Source organism: Carassius carassius, chromosome 4 (assembly GCF_963082965.1).
Source record: "Carassius carassius chromosome 4, fCarCar2.1, whole genome shotgun sequence".
Taxonomy (NCBI): domain Eukaryota; kingdom Metazoa; phylum Chordata; class Actinopteri; order Cypriniformes; family Cyprinidae; genus Carassius; species Carassius carassius.
Genome location: NC_081758.1, coordinates 20,143,468 through 20,163,647, shown reverse-complemented (window position 1 = coordinate 20,163,647; position 20,180 = coordinate 20,143,468). Strand labels below are relative to the sequence as shown.

General features: G+C 37.4%; 1 protein-coding gene across 1 annotated transcript in view; it reads left to right on the top strand.

Moving 5' to 3' along the window:
• The window catches only part of LOC132139451 (KN motif and ankyrin repeat domain-containing protein 1-like), a 31,224-nt gene that overhangs the window by 8,607 nt on the left and 2,437 nt on the right, over positions 1-20,180 (top strand). The window contains exons 3-10 of the mRNA XM_059547811.1: positions 961-1,116; positions 2,592-2,688; positions 3,247-3,438; positions 4,609-4,696; positions 9,577-9,796; positions 10,770-10,912; positions 11,670-11,870; positions 13,570-13,668. Of these exons, the coding sequence (XP_059403794.1) occupies positions 961-1,116; positions 2,592-2,688; positions 3,247-3,438; positions 4,609-4,696; positions 9,577-9,796; positions 10,770-10,912; positions 11,670-11,870; positions 13,570-13,668 (1,196 nt within the window). The remainder of the gene's footprint in view (positions 1-960; positions 1,117-2,591; positions 2,689-3,246; positions 3,439-4,608; positions 4,697-9,576; positions 9,797-10,769; positions 10,913-11,669; positions 11,871-13,569; positions 13,669-20,180) is intronic.

The following is a 20,180-nucleotide window of genomic DNA, read 5'->3' as shown; positions in this document are numbered from 1 at the left end:
ATATAATCCCTGGATATAATCCAACTTTGGATATAATCCAACAATGATCTCATCTCTTTTGGAAGGCAGCAGCTTGTGCTAAATGGCTAGTTGTTGTTGTTGTCTTTGCTGATGCTGATTCATAGGTCCTCAGTGTTATGTAATGGAAAGAAGATTTGTTTAAAGACTTTCTCTCTCTATAGGACCAGACTCAGGGAGCGTCTAAAGTATAATTAAGTATTATTTCCAGGAAAATTTTAAATCAGAAGAATCTAGAAGTTCTTAGTTCAGTGGTTTCATATTTCTGTGTCATCTTTTCTTTAGAAATACCAGGCTTTTAGCATGAGTCTTTATGGAATGCTCTGAAGTTATACAGAAAATAACAGTTGATCCACTCTGCAGGGAATCGAGAGAGATATTTTTTTTTTACATGCACATCAGAGGATTATGGCCAATGGTCAGTCGAAAGTGCTGCCAAGATTTCATTGCTTCCATGTCTGCTGTGGTCTTTTAAATTCTGGACTTAGATAAAGTAGGAGATGTGCTCAGGTATTCTCCATATCAGACATTCTCTTGCAGAGATATTTTTATTTCATTACTACCTTTTGTTCATGATTATAAAAGACCACCTAATATGAAAAATGTCATACCATAATCATTGCACATACTATCTTAAACCTTGAGAGAATCTGTAAGCACACTATTCTGCAACTCTGGTTGCATGTTTAGTTGTTTTGGCCATTCATGTTAAAAAATATATTTTAAGCTCTGCAAGGATGAATTTCAGATTTTCATGATACAATAACAAAACCGTTTCCTGATATTTTTGTTCCTTATCACATGGATCAATAAAAGAACATTAAAACATTTTAAGATTTGATTGTGCTGAGGTATAAATATATGTTGTTTTAAAGAACTAAATTATTGTACTTCATGTCAGCGTTTTTTCTTTTTCTGTCTGTTCTCATCCTATCTATCCAGAAACACAGATGGTCAGTGCGGTTCGTTCCCACTCGAATAGTTTGAGCCGGGCAGAGGTCACACAGATAGAAAATGTTTGTATTAATGATGCATATGAACATGGTACAGCAACACAGAAAAGCCGCATGGACCAGCAGATGTCCACAGCATTGCATGGTATGCCCATTTCTGTCACTAAACAAGAGAGATCTATAATATTGTACATATATTTTTGCAGATACAGTCAGTTGTAGTTGACAGTCATTGTGTTGATTTAAAGTTCTTGCTGCCAAAATCCTGCTGTTTGTCCATGTGTGCTGTCAACTGATTCAGCTCTAGATAGAGCAGGATATGTGCTCAGGTATTCTCAACATCAGACATTCTTCTGCAGAAATGTTTTTATTACATTACTACCTTTGGCTCATTGCAATGAAAGACCATCTGCTATTAAGAAGAATATCTAGAGACTAGAATTCAGATTCATACCAAAATCACGGCATATATTATCTTAAACTTTAAGAGAATCATAAAATGCACCATTCTAAATGTATGTAATGTTAAGTTGTCCTCTTTCAAGCTACTTTGTTTTGGCAGGAGCTATATTATAATGTCTTGCAGGTATAATTTGAGAGTAAATAATTATGTACAGTATCATACCTATAAAAACCATAGATGATTAGTTGATTAGCAAGGCCTCTATCGGTGGCATCCCACAAGTGATATATATATTTATTGTATTTTTTTTACTTAAAACAATCAGTTTCCAAGTTGTTTGCTTTTATACAGCTGAAATATATATCTTTTTTTAATGCAGTCACAGTCAGTTGTAGTTGACATTTTGTGCATTGATTTGACGTGCTAAAAGAAGCCACTTCTTCATGTTGAACTTCCCTTGATGGATGGCTTTTTCGATTAAACAACACTTGTGTTGACTGTCTCAGGAGAGCATGTAACAGATTCAAGACGCATAGTTCCCTCTCAGCTGTCAAAATAAAGGAAACTTGTATAATGAGTACCTTCACTGCATACAATGTTAGAGACACAGACAGAGGGAGTGTGTCCATGTGAAGGGCATGTTCTGGCAGCTCTCAGAACTGTTCTTTTTTCAGACTTTGTGGAGAGGGGTGGCTATCCTCTTCATTATTTGGCAGAGCAAAGCCTGCACTTAACATGTTCGCCATAGCTTTAGGTTGTGGGATGTTTCTTTTGCTTCACATAGTTTTTTTCCCCCTAAAACTTTATTTTAAACTATCAGTGCTTGATTATTCTTTCTTCTCTTGAAAATGACAACAAGGGTTGGACATTGTACATGTCTGTCAGATTTGGAAATGTAGCCAGCTCCAGCTTATGGTCTTGATTAGATGTTGCTGGCTAATGTAGATACAGCTTGTTTATTTCCTATAACAGCAATAATACTGTATATCATAATAAATCAGTACGTCAGCTTTTTGATAGATTGTCAACATTTTTGTCAGATTTTGTGGTGGAGAGAAAATATTACTTTAAACAGTTTTTTTAAAAATATGTATGTAGACTTGAATATGCCTGACCACTGTTTATACCTGAATTAATATTTCATTTAAAACGTAAATATTTTGGCTCCACTTCAATGATATAAAACTAATTGATTGCCTGCATCTTTTTTCTATTAGGCAGTCAGAACACCCTGAAGTCCATCATGAAGAAAGACGGTCATCAGGGACCTAACGGCACAAAAAAGAACTTGCAGTTTGTTGGTGTAAATGGAGGGTAGGTTCGCTCTCTCAATATGAGGAGAAGAGACCTTTATTATGAAAGAGGTCTCTTCTCTCTCAGCTGATGTTGGTCATAAGGGATATAGCCAGCTGGTCATTATTGACCCCCCACCCAAAGGAACCCTGATGCCTTCCAGTGCCAAACTTATTAACCGAATACCTTGAAATATTGGTTTGAAAATTTGAGTTTAAATTATTTTAGTTGTACTTTAGAATAAGCTGCATCTATATTACAATATAAATGCATATATTATTAGTAACCTGCAGTACAGTTTACTTTTTTCTATGGACTATTTAGCTTATCTATTTAGTTTTTCATTTTTACTGCACTAGCTTACTTTTTTATTTAAAAACAATTCGATATTCTAATTAAAGAGACCACTGAGTTATGACACATGAAAGTAGCAATTGTATTTTGCCATGAAGAACTATGAAATAAACAGTCATTTTTCAAAATCAGTGTCAACTGTTGAACACTCAGTCAAGTATTCCAGAATGCGTGTAAATATGCAATTATTCAACTATGTGCGAAATCTGTGCTTTCAATGTCTAGTTATGAGACGACATCGAGTGACGATTCCAGCTCAGAAGAGAGCAGCTCCTCTGGGTCAGAGGATGAAGAGGAGGACAAAGACGAAACAAAGATGGTGAATGTGAGAGAGAGGAGGAAAGAAGAATTCGGAAATAATGAAGCAGTGGATGAAGACAGAGACACTGAAGATTTAGGCCTAGATAAAAGGCAGAGGCAAGTATTGCCAGTAACTCTTAGATCCAGATGCAACAAGTGATTCATAGTTCAAGAGTCTTTTGCATCTGAAAGGGAATGTAAGGTATTTGGATGTTATTTCTGCATTTTTAAAAAATAAAAGTAGACTGTTTGGAGGCACGAATGAAACCGCAGATCTGTATAATCATATCAGGTAAGAATCCTACATGCCAAGCCTGACATGAGTTATGAGAAAGAGTACTAAAGTACTACCCTTCATAATCTTAAAGAAGTCCTCTTTTCACCTAGAATTAATATTATTTTATATTTGGATAGTATCTGGATATTCTTTAGCTGGAGTCCAGAATCCCCTGACCTACCCAAGACTGGTTTCCACTTGTGATCCAAAAACTCATTTATATGCAGGGTTCTTTGTCCGATGCTGGTCAGAACTCAGAAGTGTCATGCATTTATATATATATCTATCAGTTGTGTGCTGTGGTGTTCAAAATAAGGAGCCATTTTTTTTTATCAAATGTAAATTCATGTCGCAGTCATATTTTCTTAGTGTAAGTTATGTTTAACTATCAGAAAAAAACTTTTTTATATATATTTTTACATTAAGAATGTAATGAATATTCTATTTATTAAATCCATAACAAAAAATATATCAAAGGAAATCTTATTTATTCAGCTTTTGGATGATATATAAATCTTAATCCAGGGTCACATATTTTATTGTGGACTAATGTTCAGCTATTCTTTTTAATAATTAACTTTTAACTATGTTTTGATTTTTTGGATCATCGGTCATCAAAGCTCGGTAATTATTGGTCACAGACTCAGAGATTTACTTCAAATTTAACCAAGCTGATTACTCACTAAAAACTCCCACAGATCAAGTTTTCAGCCCATTTAAGTCTTATCTTCACATAAAAATGTGGTTCCATCTAAGTGTGTGAATTGTTGACTTATTTTAATTTGTCTTCCCATTAACACCATTATATTATTCATTCAGACTGATTCACGAACGCGGAACATGCACAAACACCAAAGACGGGATCTTTTATACTTTTATGTCATATTTAATAATATTTGCATTATTTACTTTCTGTAGTATTGACCATTTTCTCAATCAACTTTGAGGAGACACTGCCTCTCTTGCCTCCTCGGAGGAAACTGATATATATTTATTTTTGTTCTTCCCAGGTATGAGTTGAATGAGAAGATGCTCTCTGCATGCAACGTGCTGAAATCCCACCTCAACGACCCAAAGACTTTATCTAGTAAAGATTTGGTAAGTTTAAGCTGTGTCTAAACCCTCAGTCCACACACACACACACACACACACACACACACACATATCTGTGCTTCCAGATTATTAAAATTATTTGGTGAAATCCTCTCTTTTCTTAATGCTTTTGATGGTTCTTCCTTAGTTAGCAGTCATGCCAAACAAACAAGCGATTCAAAGAAAATTGACGTTTTAGGGCCAGATTTACTAAAAAGGGGAAATAAGCGTGAGAGCGCAATTCCAAAAAAAGCGCTAATGAGAGTGGAAATTTCTGCGGGTGATTTACTGACAATGCGCAAATTAAAGAACACAGACGCAGCCAGATAATTTCCATAATTTCCAACACAATCTACCAAGAAGAGTGTTAAATAATGGTGAAAATCAGTAATTTCACGAGCGCAAACATTACTAAATTGTGTTGCATGATTCATTTTAATTCTATCTTCCCATAAATTTTGCGACTGAAAAGGAAACCCCTACAAATGCATTTTCAATAAGGTCAGGTGCAAAAATAACTGTGTTCATGCTCTTAGCCCTTTAAGGTACGCACTATGAAAAAAGCAAAGGAAAAATAATTTCTTTGCATTTACTATTCAATTATGATAACAATAACAACAATCAGTATTTTTTTTTCAATGAGACCCAACAGTATTTTAGATACAGTCCTCTACCAAACGGTTGAGATGTCTGTTCATAATACAAGAACAACATTCAGAACAAGTCATATTAAGTGCAAGTTCTTGGCCAATAAAAAATCTGATGACTGCTATTGATGGCTCCAAACACATCAAGTGTGTGTATGTGTGTGTGTGTGTGTGTGTGTGTGTGTGCTGGTGCAAAACTTTTTTTTTTTTTTTATGTCAGTGGGAGAAAAAGAAAGCCTCCACTGTGCAGTAAGGGCTAAACAATGTGGTAAAAACATTTAGTATTTTGAGGGATATTGCAATGTGATGTGCGAGATGTGATTCATGATTACTGTAGGAATTAGGGCTACCCCGACTAAAGATTAAAGACTGGTAGCTAGATAAAGCCAATAGTCACCTAGCTGACACACATTTATGATACTCATTTAACTATACACAGTGTAACATAACACAGGTCTCATTGTTCAAAACACAGAATAAATAACTATCGTCAGTGAAACAAATACTGGTGGACTTATTGATACAATGGATAATGTTCCATTACACAGTTACATAGACGATATAAAATAAATACAACAAATATTTTTGTCATGCAACAGCACAGGGGTGCAACAGCACTTATTTTGCCTTTGGCCATTCATTTGTGATGGTATGCTGCAAAGCATTCCTTCTTTGCATTCATGCACAGGAATACATGACATTTCTTGCACTTCCATCTCGACACTCCCTTTGGACAGAGGTTGCATCGCCCCCGCTTGTTTGAGTGAAGTGGCAAATGTCCGAAATTATCATACTGTACATCTGGTTGTGGGTGCGAGGGTCTTTGGGTATTGGACTTTTTCTTTGACCACATCTGCTGTGGAGAGGATGATGAAGGTCGGCCAACTTTGGATGCTGGCTTGTTGACTTGAGCCATAGTGTGTGCGACTGCCAGACGGAACTTTTTGAGAGGCAGCTGTGTTTCTTTCAGGAAGCTGCAGTCCCGCTTGTAGACGAGCCAGGCATTTGAGATACAGAGTTCTAGGATGTATCCAAACAGCGGAAGGTACCATCGCCTGGATTTTGCCGGGGTCTTATACATGTGTACCAGCATGTCAGACAGATCAATGCCTCCCATATGCTGATTGTAGGCAGGGATGAGTGAAGGGCACGCGACAGCGACCTTTGCTTTGGCCTCTTTGCTCCACCGTTTGACAGAGGAAAGAGGTGTGATCCCACTGGCACTGCTGAGAAAGCTCACACATTTATTATCGAACCATTTCACTGCGAGCAGCCCTTCAGCAGACATGAAGTCAAAAGCTCCACGTCCTTCCTTCATCAGCTCTTTGTCCGTCTTTAAGGTTGCTTGACCCATGCAGTTTGGTCGGACAGTGTCAATGCACCTGATGCCCAGGTTCTCTTGCAGGTTCTGGACCAAGTCGAAACTGGTGAAGAAGTTGTCACAGAAGACGACTGAAAGTCTTGGCAGTGTGATGGTTTTGCAGAGTGTTGTCACAAGTTTGGCCCCTAGAAGCAGTGCCTCCTCCTGCTCAGTTAGGGCAACGTTGAAGAATGTGGATGCCCCCTGATAAAGCAGAAAGTCATGAATGATGCCAGATGAGCTGGCCCGGCAGAACAATTTAAAGCCCCACTTGTCTGGCTTGTTGGCAATATACTGGCGGAGAGAGCCAGCCCTTGTGCCTTTATACGCCACCATGACCTCATCCACACTGTGCTGGTAAGTGGATGAGTTTAGAAGACACTGCTGACGAAGCATGTCAAAAAGGGGGCGGATTTTGTAGAACCGATCTTGACTGCCATCGCACTGCTGATTGTCATTAAAATGAAGGTACCGGCGTAACAGCTTGAATCTTCTCCTTGGCATAATATCGGCTATCACACCGAACCGTGACTCAATGCACCAGTAGTCATCGATGGCTGGGAAACTGAAAACACCTATGAAGAGAAGCATTGCCAGGAATTTTTCAATCTCTTCAGGACTGGTGCTGATTGGATCTCCCAGCTCCTGGGCAGCGTAGAGAGTGGTTTGCTCAGAGATATGTGTAATCATCTCATCTGTGAAGAGCATTTTAAAATAATGAAAGGGTGTCTTTACAGCATCAGGGTGGTTAAAACTTGAGTCTGGAACCTGGAATGTCTCAATGTCTTCATGCCGCCACAATCTTCTTCTGCCTTCCTTTTTATCTGGGGGTGATGGTTCAGGTGTGTCCTGTAGCTCTGCCAAAGAAACAGTTTTCAGGGAGTTATTCCCCATTCTCCTCTTCTTTTTGGATGGTGGTTTAGAGGATTAACTTGTTGAGGCAACCTCCTCCTCATCCACTGAATCAAAAGAAGTGTCCCCACTCTCTTCTGCTGGTGTGGGCAGATTATCTGGATCCTCTACAGGGTCATCATCACTCAGATCCGCATCTGAGTCCTCAGGATTTTCTGGCACTAGGGCCAGAAAAGTGTGTGGTCTCGAACTGTAAAATGATTTGACGTCCATCTATTATGTCTAAAACATAAAGAAAACTATTTGTATTACAAACCATGTACTCTTACAATATTAGTCATATAGTAATACACAAACATAGACAATTTTAAATTAGGAAATTAATAGTAACACCAGAATTGGTATTAATTCTTCAATTTTATTCTTGATATTTACCATATACAGTACAGAAATGGTGAAAAAATTATATTGATAAAATATTTTTCATCTAATATGTAATTGAATAATATTAAATTAATAATTTTAACAACACTAACCCTTTTGTTCATTGTAAATAGTTCATTGTAAATAGTTAGGAAACATTAGCTCATTTTAGCAACATTAGCTAGCTTCTCTACTATAAAATGACATCTCAACCGTTTGGTAGAGCATGTTTTGAAAAAAGTATTTGGCCCTTATAATACTTATTTTTGTTGAATTAAGTTACATAATTCTGTTTAACAACTCCTCTGAAATGATAATATGTCAACAAAATAGCCTTACCTTTAAAAGTCCCGCCGATATGCGTCATCAAAGGATGAGTGAATTGTCGCTGTGTCACTTCCGGTTTGAAGGAACGCGGAAAAGGCATGCTGCTCACAGACACAGTGCCATCTAGTGGATTCTTTTAGCATTACACAACTACACCAAACAGTAGAGATGGCTCATTCAGGTGGAGATAAGCTTGATGCATTTTTCAGTGAAATATAGTGACTTAAAGTGTGGTCTACCAAATGGTTGAGTAGTACCTTAAAGGGAAAACACATCTGACCGTAAATCCTGACAGTACTATTTTAACGCCAAAAGACAGTTTGCGCTGGCACAAGCTGTTAGTTAATCAGGCCCTTGGATGTTTCTTTAAAGGAGTAGTTCATTTTCAGAACAAAAATGTACACTTAATGTACTCACCCCTTTGTTATCTAAGATGTTCATGTTTTTCTTTCTTCAGTCATAAAAAAAATAGTTTTTTGAGCAAAACGTTTTAGGATTTCTTTCCATATAATGGACTTTTATGGTGCCACTGAGTTTGAACTTCCAAAATGCAGTTTAAATGCAGCTTCAAAGGGCTCTAAATGATCCCAGCTGAGGAAGAAGGGTCTTATCTAGCAAAACGATCGGTTATTTTCTAAAAAAAAAAAACATTTCAAATTCTATACATTTTAACCCTTAAACGCTCATCTCATCTAGCTCTGTGTGAACTGTTTTATTCCAGTTCTTGACAGTTGACCCACATCTCATTTTCTCCTCCAACTTCAAAATCAACCTAAATTGTCCTACCTCTCTGTTTAACCGTTTTTTGTGTTTACCCTTTTTTGCATGTTCACTTTGTAAACACTGGGTTTGTGCAGCGATGTAGGACGATTCTGAAGTTGGAAGTGAACTACTCCTATAAGCTGTGCTTTACCTGAAATGGGAAGGATATTGGCTCCTTTGTGGGTGTAAAGGAATGTTGGATCAACACTTGTTTCTGCTGACCCCCGCCCAGCTGTGTGCTGACTGGGATACTGTTAAGTCAAAGCTGCATTTGTCCTGAATTTCTGAAAAGCTGCATCTGATAATTAAATGTAATTAAGACTAATTAGGATCATTATGTAACAAGATCCTGGCTGTTTCTCTTTGTATTGCTTCTGTTTCGTTTTTACTTTGAGTTTAAGGTTTCTTCCATGTTATAGGCAGGGACTGTTACTAAACAAATAGCACAATTTATGTGTAAATCTTCTATAATACATACTGATCTTGATCATATTTATCATTTTGTGTCATTCCAGAGGTCATGTGTGAACACGGTGCAGCACGAGTGGTTCCGAGTGTCCAGTCAGAAGACTGCCGTAGCGGAGATGGTGGAGGACTACCTGAATGCTTTCAGAGGTGTCTCCCCTGCCCTGCTGCAGCACATCGTAAACATGGCCGATGGCAATGGCAACACTGCCCTCCATTACAGTGTATCCCATTCCAACTTCCACATTGTGAAGAAGCTGCTGGATGCTGGTAAATATTTGACTTGCATTCAACATTTCCACATTTTTTTAAAGCCACTTACAACCAGCTTTTTAGCACAGTGGTGATGGACAAATGTGTAGGCGCATGTTGATGTTGCTGGGGACCTATAAGCATGTCACATTATTCGATGTGATCAGATCAAAAAAAAAAAAACATTGGGCCCATTTAGCCATGTAGTTGGTGCTGTCCACTTGTGATTAGATCCTCAGAGACTGAAGTTTACACCAGGTGTAAACAGTCAGAAAGACTTGCTGGTGGTCTTTTTATTTGTGCTCATAAGCAACCACCCAGAAACCACAACTATTATCCCTACTATTTTCGAAATTACTAATAGTTAGAAACGTTTCTTGAGCACCAAATTAGCGTATAGAAATGAGTTCTGAAGGATCATGTGACACTGATGACTGGAGTAATGGCTGCTGAAAATTCAGCTTTGGCATCACAGGAATAATCTGCTGTAATATTTTACAGTATTACTGTTTTATTGAATTTTAGATCAAATAAATATAGCCTTGGTAGCTCTTTCAAAAAAAATCAAATAAAAATTGAACGGCGGTGTATATAAGCTAATAGCTAATCCTACAGCCACATTCAGAATAATGGCGTTTCCCACTATTCCTCCTCCAAAAAGCACCAAAGACCTCTGTGAATACCAATGATGAGGTGCCTTGACTCCAGAAAATAAAAGCCCTTTATCCCAATGCCTTTATGCTCCTCTACTATCTGGCTCTTTTGGTGCGGACCCTATTGTCTCAGTTGTCTTTGCCTTTGCCCCATTGCCAGTCATTGAATCCCTGCTTTGGTCCTTCTCTTCTTCTACAACCTATGACTCTCCGTCTGAATAACCTGCATGTCCCCTCTCTGAAGTTCAAACAACAGACGGCCTCCTTCCAAATGCATTTACTACAACGGTGGGCTCAATGCTCTCTCTGATTCCTTTGTTCTCTCTGTTTCATCACAGATGCCTGCAATGTCAATCAGCAGAATAAGGCGGGCTATACTCCCATCATGCTAGCAGCACTCGCTGCCGTGGAGGCCCCGAAGGACATGAGGGTGGTTGAAGAGCTGTTCAGCAAAGGAGATGTCAATGCAAAAGCCAGCCAGGTTAGTGTAAGTGAAGCACTTGAGCATTGCTTTAACACATGAAAAGTATATATTTATTCTTAGTAAATATTTTTAAATATATTGAAGATTCAGTATGGCAATACCTGACAGTAGCTTATGACCATTTCTTTAACATTAAATAAATTAGGTATCATGAACTCACAATTAACAAAGTACAAACAATATAAAATAAAATAAAGATAAATAGGTTAATTTCTACTTGCACTACTGTTCAGAATTTGGAGTCTCTTATGCTTCCCAAGGCTGCATTTATTTGATTAAACACAAAGTAAAAACAGTTTTATTGTGAAATATTATTTAAAAGAACTGTTTTGTGTCTATTTTAATATATTGTAAAATGTAATTTATTCCTGTGATGGCATAGCTTAAGTTTCGTATTTAGTGTCACATGATCCTTCAGAAAATATTCTAATGTGCTGATTTTTTTTCAGGATTCTTTGATAAATAGAAAGTAAAAAAGAACAGCAATTATTTTAAATGTATACATTTGAATACTCTCACATTTGATCAGTTAAATTTGTTGTTCTTGCTGGATAAATTCATTTCTTTAAAAAAAATCTTTTAAACAGTAGTTTCAAGATTTCAGATTAACATCAGTTAATGTATCAACAAGAACAATATGCAATCAACAATAGTATAATTAATATAAATTAGCATTAAACTAGATGAATAGCTTTTCAGGCAGTAGTCCGATACTTAAGTCTCTAAACTGATCTGACTGACCCTGTGAGTCCAGGCTGGTCAGACGGGGCTGATGCTGGCAGTCAGTCATGGCAGAATGGACATGGTGAAGGCTCTGCTCGCCTGCGGTGCAGATATCAACATCCAGGATGATGAGGGCTCGACCGCACTTATGTGCGCTAGTGAACACGGCCATGTTGAGATAGTAAAGCTGCTGCTGTCTCAGCCGGGCTGCAACCCCACACTCAGCGATAATGTGAGTGAGCAGAGTCTCAATTTAACTTAGATAATCCACCAAATACATTTAATGAACATGAAGTATATTTATGTAATGTGTTGGACTCATTTCTCATAGTGGATACTGTTAACAGAGGTGGGTAGAGTACCCAAAAACTGTACTCAAGTAAAAGTAAAAGTACTTCTAGAAATATTTACTCAAGTAAAAGTACTAGTCTTGAATAGTTACTTGAGTAAGAGTAAAAGAGTATCGGATAAAAAATCTACTCAAGTAGTTAGTTACTAGTTACTTTTGGTCATATATACTGAGCCTATTTTTATTTAGATACATAGATAAAATGTATGTAATGTATGTGTGTGTGTATAAATGTATATATTTCATCAACCTTTACTCCAATTTATGTAATTTATTATAAAACCCTGTCTGTTTACTTAAGTAACAGATATAGGTGTCATGCCATAACATATTTTTAATACGACTGACTTTATATTAAATGTGAATTTAACATTGAAAGTTAATGTGATATAAATATTGCTACTAATCTTTCATTGTTCAGAAAGAGAGCAAATAACATTTACATTATTAAAGATCATTTTCACTGACAGTCTAGATTTCAATCACTCTCAGAAACTCCCATTAAAATCACTGAAACTGCTGACACTGTGAAATCAATGTCTTAATTAAAGATTCGTACACACATCTGCACTTTGTTGTTTCTGACGAGAGAATTCGCCAGAAAGAGGTATTCAGTCAGTGAGCGAGTGAAGGAAACACCGGCATTTTAGCGATGACTCATCTGAACGCCTCTGATTGGCCAATGCTTTAATAAGCTCAAAAGAATCATGTGTGATTTGTTATAATGCGCAGTGCTGTAAAAACGCATCTATCTCTGGCTCAGCGCCAGCAAGCAATCACAGATCTGAATTTAGCAGCTGATGATATGACTTGCTGAACGTACTCGCACCGGTGTGATTGTATTAAAATTAGTAAAATCTTAATCAGCTATTTTTTGCCTTTTGGAAGCTGCATTCAACTTGACTCCCCTCTGTTATAAGCCACACACGTCCAACAAACTAATGTCACAGTGGTATCGTGTACTGTAATCGAATGTAGCCCAAGTTATTACCTGTTAAACAGCAGACAGCACACGCGGTGTTCATCTAATAAGGATCTCCATCGCTAGCAAATAATAGCCTTTGCAGATTTGCTTTCAATTCAGTGCAGTTCCAGCCACGTTCTCAACGCTGCTGTTCTTAAACGTTACAACTCTGAGTGAACCGCTTCAGATGCTCAGCGCGTGCGGCAGGGAACTGAACGAATCATTCAAACTGATTCATGAACCAATTCACTCGTTTGCCAATTGGTTTGATCAAGCCTTTGAACAGAATTTACTCAAAAGAATGAATCATTCGCGAATGGGCATCACTCATTGCCCAGAAAAAAGTAGACGGCGCGTTTGGAATAAACTGAAGCATTTATAACATTTACAGCGTCGCCCACAGTAACGAAGTAAAAGTACAGATTTTCCCCCAAAATTTACTCAAGTAAGAGTATAAAGTACCCATCTTTAAATATACTCCGAAAAGTATTAGTTACCCCAAAAAATTACTCAAGTAAATGTAACGAAGTAAATGTAACTCGTTACTACCCACCTCTGACTGTTAATGTTATCAGAAAGCAAGTAAGGCTAATGAGGTGTTTGATTTCCTGTCCCTAGGATGAGAGCAATGCCCTGTCTGTTGCTCTGGAAGCAGGTCATAAGGACATAGCAGTGCTGCTGTATGCCCATATGAACTTCTCCAAAGCTCAATCACCAGTAAGTGATCACATTTCACATTCAGCTGATACACAGTACATTCATTTTATCTATCTATTTGTACATTGTGTTAATATTCAGATTTTGTATTTTTCAGAAATGTTTTATTCATTTTTATAAGAAGTTTTTTTTTAAATGTTTTTCATTTCAAGTTCATTCAACAAGTTGAGAAAAAATGGGTCAAAGGCGAAAAGGGGTTTTCAAGCATCAAAACCATAAAAGATTAATAAAGCTTTACAATAGTTCATAAAACAAACAAAAAAATTAATCTTGTCAGGCATATTTTAAACAAAATCATTAGATGACATCAAAAGACTATATTTAAAATCATAGTGCAGCCCCCCAAAAACAAATTAATTGCAAACATAATTAATCTTAAAGGGATACTCCACCCCTAAATGAAAATTTTGTCATTAATCATTAACCCCCATGTCGTTCCAAACCTGTTAAACCTTCGTTCGTCTTCAGAGCACAATTTAAGATGTTTTGGATGTAAACCGGGAGGCTTGTGACTGTCCCATTGACTGCCAAGTAAATTACACTGTCAAGGTCCAGAAAAGTATGAAAAGCATCATCAGAATAGTTCATCTGCCATCAGTGATTCAACCGTAACTTTATGAAGTGACGAGAATACATTTTGTACACTACTAAAACAAAAATAACAACTTTATTCAACAATTCCTTTGTTGTCAACAGTCTCCTCTGTGTCTCTCCACATCACTCAAACTGCCTATGCTCTTCTGTCAGCTGCCACAAGGATGTGCTGTTTCTACCTGTATTTATGCTTTGCTTTGCAAGAAAACAGCGCATCCTTGTGGCGCGGCTGACACAGAAGAGCATAGGCAGTTTGTATGATGTGAAGAGACACAGAGGAGACTTGGATGTCTTCAAGTTATTCCACAGATTTTCAGTGGGGTTTCAGTCTGGGCTCTGACTAGGCCATGCAGTGCCAGTCTGAAAAAATTGAGCCCACTGGTGTAGCGAGAAGAAAGCACAAAAAAAAGACAATTTCAATATTTAAGTTTATACATTTTTATTACCTGTAACATATTCAACATGTAATAAATGTGAAAAAATATTTGATCAGATTTAAATAAGTTTGCAAGTACTGCAAAGTATTGTAAAATATTGCAAATGAAAGTGCAAGTGTGTTTGAGAAATTAAACCAAATCGATACACTTGAAACACAAATTTATATAGTTAGATGAACTATTTTTATGTATGCAAGGAAACATGTTAATTGTGCTTTCATTCTGGTAAATAAAACTTTTAGCACTTTATAACTGATAAATGTTCAAGGGTACAGATTGCTTAGATCTTTACTTTGCTTGACTTCTTGGCTGCAAAATCATCAATATATACAATATTGCCTCATCATATGACAGTCTCACAATTTTCATGGTTGATACTCAGAACAGCAAGTCCCGATAAGTAATCCTGTGCTATAGTGGATCTCAGAAATGTTTTGATTAATTTGAGCTTTGAAAAGCTTTTTTCTGTGCTGGTTACAGTAACAGGTAAGGTCAAAGCAATTCAAAGAGCCGTCCAGAGATTGGGGTAAATTTCTGTCAACTGCTGAGAGTGAATAAATGACAGGAGGCTTAGCAGGGTCACAGGGCCGGCCCTGACCAATTTGCTGCCCTAGGCAAGATTTTACCTGGCGCCCCATGCATCACAGCCCATTTCACCCTGTCATTGTGTTCATGATTTAGCATATATATATATATATATATATATATATATATATATATATATATACACACACACACACACACACATTACAGCAGAACTGTTTCCAACACTCATAATAAATCATCATATTAGAATGATTTCTAAATGATCATGTGATAGACCGGATGTCACATGTGACACTGAAGAATGGAGTAATGATGCTGAAAATTCAGCTTTGCATCACAGAAATAAATGATAATTTAAAGTATAATAAATTGAAAACAAATTATTTTAAATTGTAATAATATATCACAATATTACATTTTTCCTGTATTTTTGATCAAATAAATGCAGGCTTGATGAGTACTTGAACTTCTTTCAAAAACATTAAAAATAGTAACGTTTCCAAACTTTTGGCCTGTACTGTATCCCCCCAAAACTGCACAACTGTAGAGTAAAACATTAATAAAAAAGTGATAATAAAAAATGCGTCTTAAAACTGACATGATTGTACAAAATCACAGTCTGGGGACATTAAGTTTAAGGTAAAAATAACTGCCATGAAATTATAGTATCTTACTCCTATGCGATAAATTGTTCATTCACTACACTTCTTTTTGGCACTGTATCTATCGCAGACTATGCTCATTTATAATGTGTCATGTAAATTCGGCCTTCCGTCACAATCAGGAAACTTTCACCGTGTCTAGAACTGGCGCGAGCTGCCAGGCCCGTTTCTACGAGCTGTGTGTTAACAAAAGCAGTGCTGTCTACATTGGATGCGGCGTCGGGCACGCTACACAACAAATTACCAACAACTGATCGTGCGTGCGCTCTGTTTCTGACGCACTTCAAGCACTCGATGGGCGGGGGAAGATTGAAGAGCCGGACTTTTTTTTTTTTTTTTTTTTTGCTTTATTTGGTAGTATTTCGAATTAATGGTTTTTAAATAGTAGCCTATTATAAAAAAAAAAATATGTAAACAAAATATGTAAAAAAAAAAAAAAATTCACTCATTCTGGCGCCCCTATGGATGAGTGGCGCCCTTAGCTTTTGCCTATACCGCCTATGCCGCGGGCCGGCCCTGCAGGGTCATACTGGTTGCTTGCAGTTGTGGCAAGTTTGTCAACTCGAGCAAGTTCCCTGCCGCTGATGTCAGCATTTTTGTTTGTTGATAGAGCCTTACTAAGTGTCTCTCACTCAGCTCCTGATTCACTGAGTGTCAGATTATTGAAGTTGAGGAGCACACTGAACTTGTCTCTCACTTCACTGAGACTGACATACCTTTCTTCAACAGAAGACTTGGCAGCATCTACAACTGTGTAGAAGAATGTCTGTCCAGCCCTTTACACTGATCTCAACATGTTTTTTAAAGTATTGTCCACCTTGCTGCTAAGAAAAGGCTGTAGATTTTTTGGAGGTATCCAAAATAATTCACTGCATCTGAAGAATAAATAACAGAAATTAATGGACAATTTAATGATTGATTTCAATGCAGTAATGTATCTACAATGTTGTATAATATAAAATGAATACAACCGATGTTTTATATCAGAATGCAAACTAAATAAAAATATATTCTTTACCAGGAGTGCTATGAATAATCCCACATGTAGCAGCATCAAATGTCTCTGCATCTGTAGGTACACTGGGAAATATCAGCATAAACCCTAGTACATAAATAAAGCCAGAAAACATATAAAAAATAAAGCATGAATCAAACGCATTTTTTTTGTAAATGCATAACATACACATATGCATAAATAACAAAAAATGCAGACATTTTAGCTTTTTTAAAGACTTTTTGATTATCAATAAAACTTTGCCAAGTATAAAAGATAAAACACTTTATATCTTTGTCTGCTGGGCTCCTAAATCAAGGCGGGGCCCAAGGCGACTGCCTGTGTATTGCCTGTAGGACGGGCCGGCACTGAGGCCATGCAAGGACAGTCACCTTTTTCTCCTTCAACCACTGTGTGCTCAGTTTTGCTGTGTGCTTTGGGTTATTGTTTTGTTGGAAGGTAAACCTTCTTCCCGTTGCCAACTTTCTGGCAGAGGGCAGATTTTCCTCAAGAATTTGACTATTTTGCCCCATTCATTTTTTTTCCTTCTATCCTGACAAGAGCTCCAGCTCCTGCTGTAGAGAAACATCCCCAGAACAGGATATTAGCACCTCCATGCGTTACTGGAGGAATGCTGTTATTTGGATTGTGAGCTGTATTGGATTGGTCCGACAGATCATTTAGTGTTGAGGCTAAATAATTCAATTTTAGCCTCATTTGCCTCAGAATCTTCAAGGTGTGTTTTGGCAAAGCTCAGTCTGACTCCATGTTTGAGAAGAGTATAGCTGCAGCCTGGAGATCTCCAAATAGGGGCGGGAGCTCCAAAATAGGGTGTGGCTTAAATGTTTCACATGCAGTATTGCTAAAGCAAAAGAAAAATGGCCAAATTTATAGTTAATAAATAGATAAACAAGAACCATAGCAAAGGAAAGATTAAAATAAGAGAGGCAGTGGCTATTTACACTGAGTGCAAATGGCTATAGATTCTATTTATACTATGTTAAAATAGCAGGATTTTCTGCTATTTATATTACTTATTGCAAATAGTGTTAATTATCTGCACCTCATTATTGTAGTACATTGTTAAACAGTATGCAATAATTACTGAGTGTAAATTATAATTTTAATTCAAATTATTAAATGGATGCCACCATATTAAAAAAAAATAAAGCCCTCCCTCACAACTTTTTGATTATTTCCTTCGTTTTTATTTAAAATAAATGCTTTTCTGATGTGATTTTGAAATTTGAAAAGGGAGAAAAAAACTGTCAAAAGGCAGATTCGTACCCGGATCGATTGCATCAAATTGTGAACAACACACGTTTTACCATCACCATTAGAGCTGACGACTGTACTTTATCTGTTGTTATTTTGACTAGCTCAGTAAGAAATATATAAGGTGCCATTAAAGTGTAATATTACAATATACATAGTGAAGTAAAGTGCAACAGAATGTTAATATATTGTAAGACAGATATTACAGAATAAACCTTAATTCTGTATAATTTTACCTCAGATGAAACATGGTTAAAATAATCGATATGGGCTGTTTTTACTGTTGTTTTTCCCGTCTTTTTTACACCTTAATGTTCTTTAATACTTTAACATTTTATTAGAGTTTTCTGTTAAGTATGCACATCGTTTTAAAGCACGCACAACGCAAAAACAATTAACGTCGTCATGTATGTGTACATGTGTATGTGTACGTACGTGACGTCACAGTCTGCAGCGAGGGGTGTCTCAAAATCTTTCCCCTCTGCTGGCATGGCTACTGAGTTATTCCCGTTTACATCATGAAGCAGAGGTACAAACTCGGGTCCAAACACCACTGGCCACAAGCTTTGGGCTCTGCTCTAAAGAAGAACATTTATTTATATAGCATATTTTATTTTAGATTAACTATAAACAATGTTTAATTTATAAAGTTTTATTTTGAAATGTAAGTCAGTAACAATTGGCTGAAGCCACAGCCAATGGTAAAAGTCTTTGCGAAAGGAGACCCCACCCCATTTTGGATGTTCTGCCCAATTTTGGAGTTCACGTCCCATTTTGGAGACCTCCGGTCTGCAGTTATACCCACTTGGCATGTGTGGCCTGTCTTTCTGGAGGAGTGGCTTTTTTCTCACAACCCTCCTATACAAGCCACATTCATGTCAAATTTGTGATATTGTTGTCACATGGACACAATGACCACTCTTTGTCATAAATTTCTGCAACTGCTTCAGATTTGCTGTAAGTCCCTTGGTAGCTTATCTGACCAGTTTCCTCCTGGTTTCCTCTTTCATCCAGTTTGCAGCGATGTCCAGGGAGGATCTGTGTTGTACCAAATACAGGTACCTTCCACTTCTTAATAATAGACATCACTCTGCTTCTAGGCATTGATAAAGCCTGTGCATTTGTTTTTGTTTTTTTTGTATCAATTTCCTGACTCTGTCCCGGGAATCTTTTGATGGTGCCTTGCCATCCATAGTTGATTGTTTGCTTCAGTTGCACTACCAAGGACTGAAATGCTCCAGGAAAGCTCTTTTCATGCTGAGCTCATAAAAATGACCACAGCTGATCACAGTTCAAAGTCAAATGGCATTGGGGGCCATTGAGAAGATAATTAGCTACACCTGATTGAGTTTACAAGTAATTTTTGGAGGGGGTGATTCTTTTTCCAACTTTTCTAGCTCAAAGGGAATCATTTAAGATTTTAAAGGGAATTTGATCAGAATCACTGTTTCACGGCTGATCACTGAGATGCCCTGCGATTCACTGAACGAGCCGTTTAACATCAAATCTGCGCTGGATATTAATATCCAAAGTATAGTGAAAACACTATCAATTAGCACAGTAACAAGATCGGCAGTTTAAGACATTAACTTGTAAGCACAAAAACACATAAAGCACATAAACGCACGCACTCACACATTCACACGAGTTGCAGGAAGATCGAAAGTTAGGGAAAGATGAGTTTAAGAGAATGAAAATGTGGAATCCCAAGTTTACAGCAATACGTGAAATTGCATAGACATGAACAACCATCAATCACTTAATTAACCCTCGCATTGAGTTCCTCAATGAGGCTAAAATTATATCAGTCTGGAGGTACATTGCCTATGTAAAGGGGTTCCCTTTGTTGCCGCTGAAAGGGGGTTTCCCGATGTTGCTGATTGGCTGGAAGTTCAGTAGTCGTTGAAGTGATGTGGTCTTGGGAAGCCCATGGTTGGGCGTTGGCTGATGACGCAGAGTTGTGTGGCTGGTTGAAGTCGAACGGGCAGTCGAGGTCAGACTCGG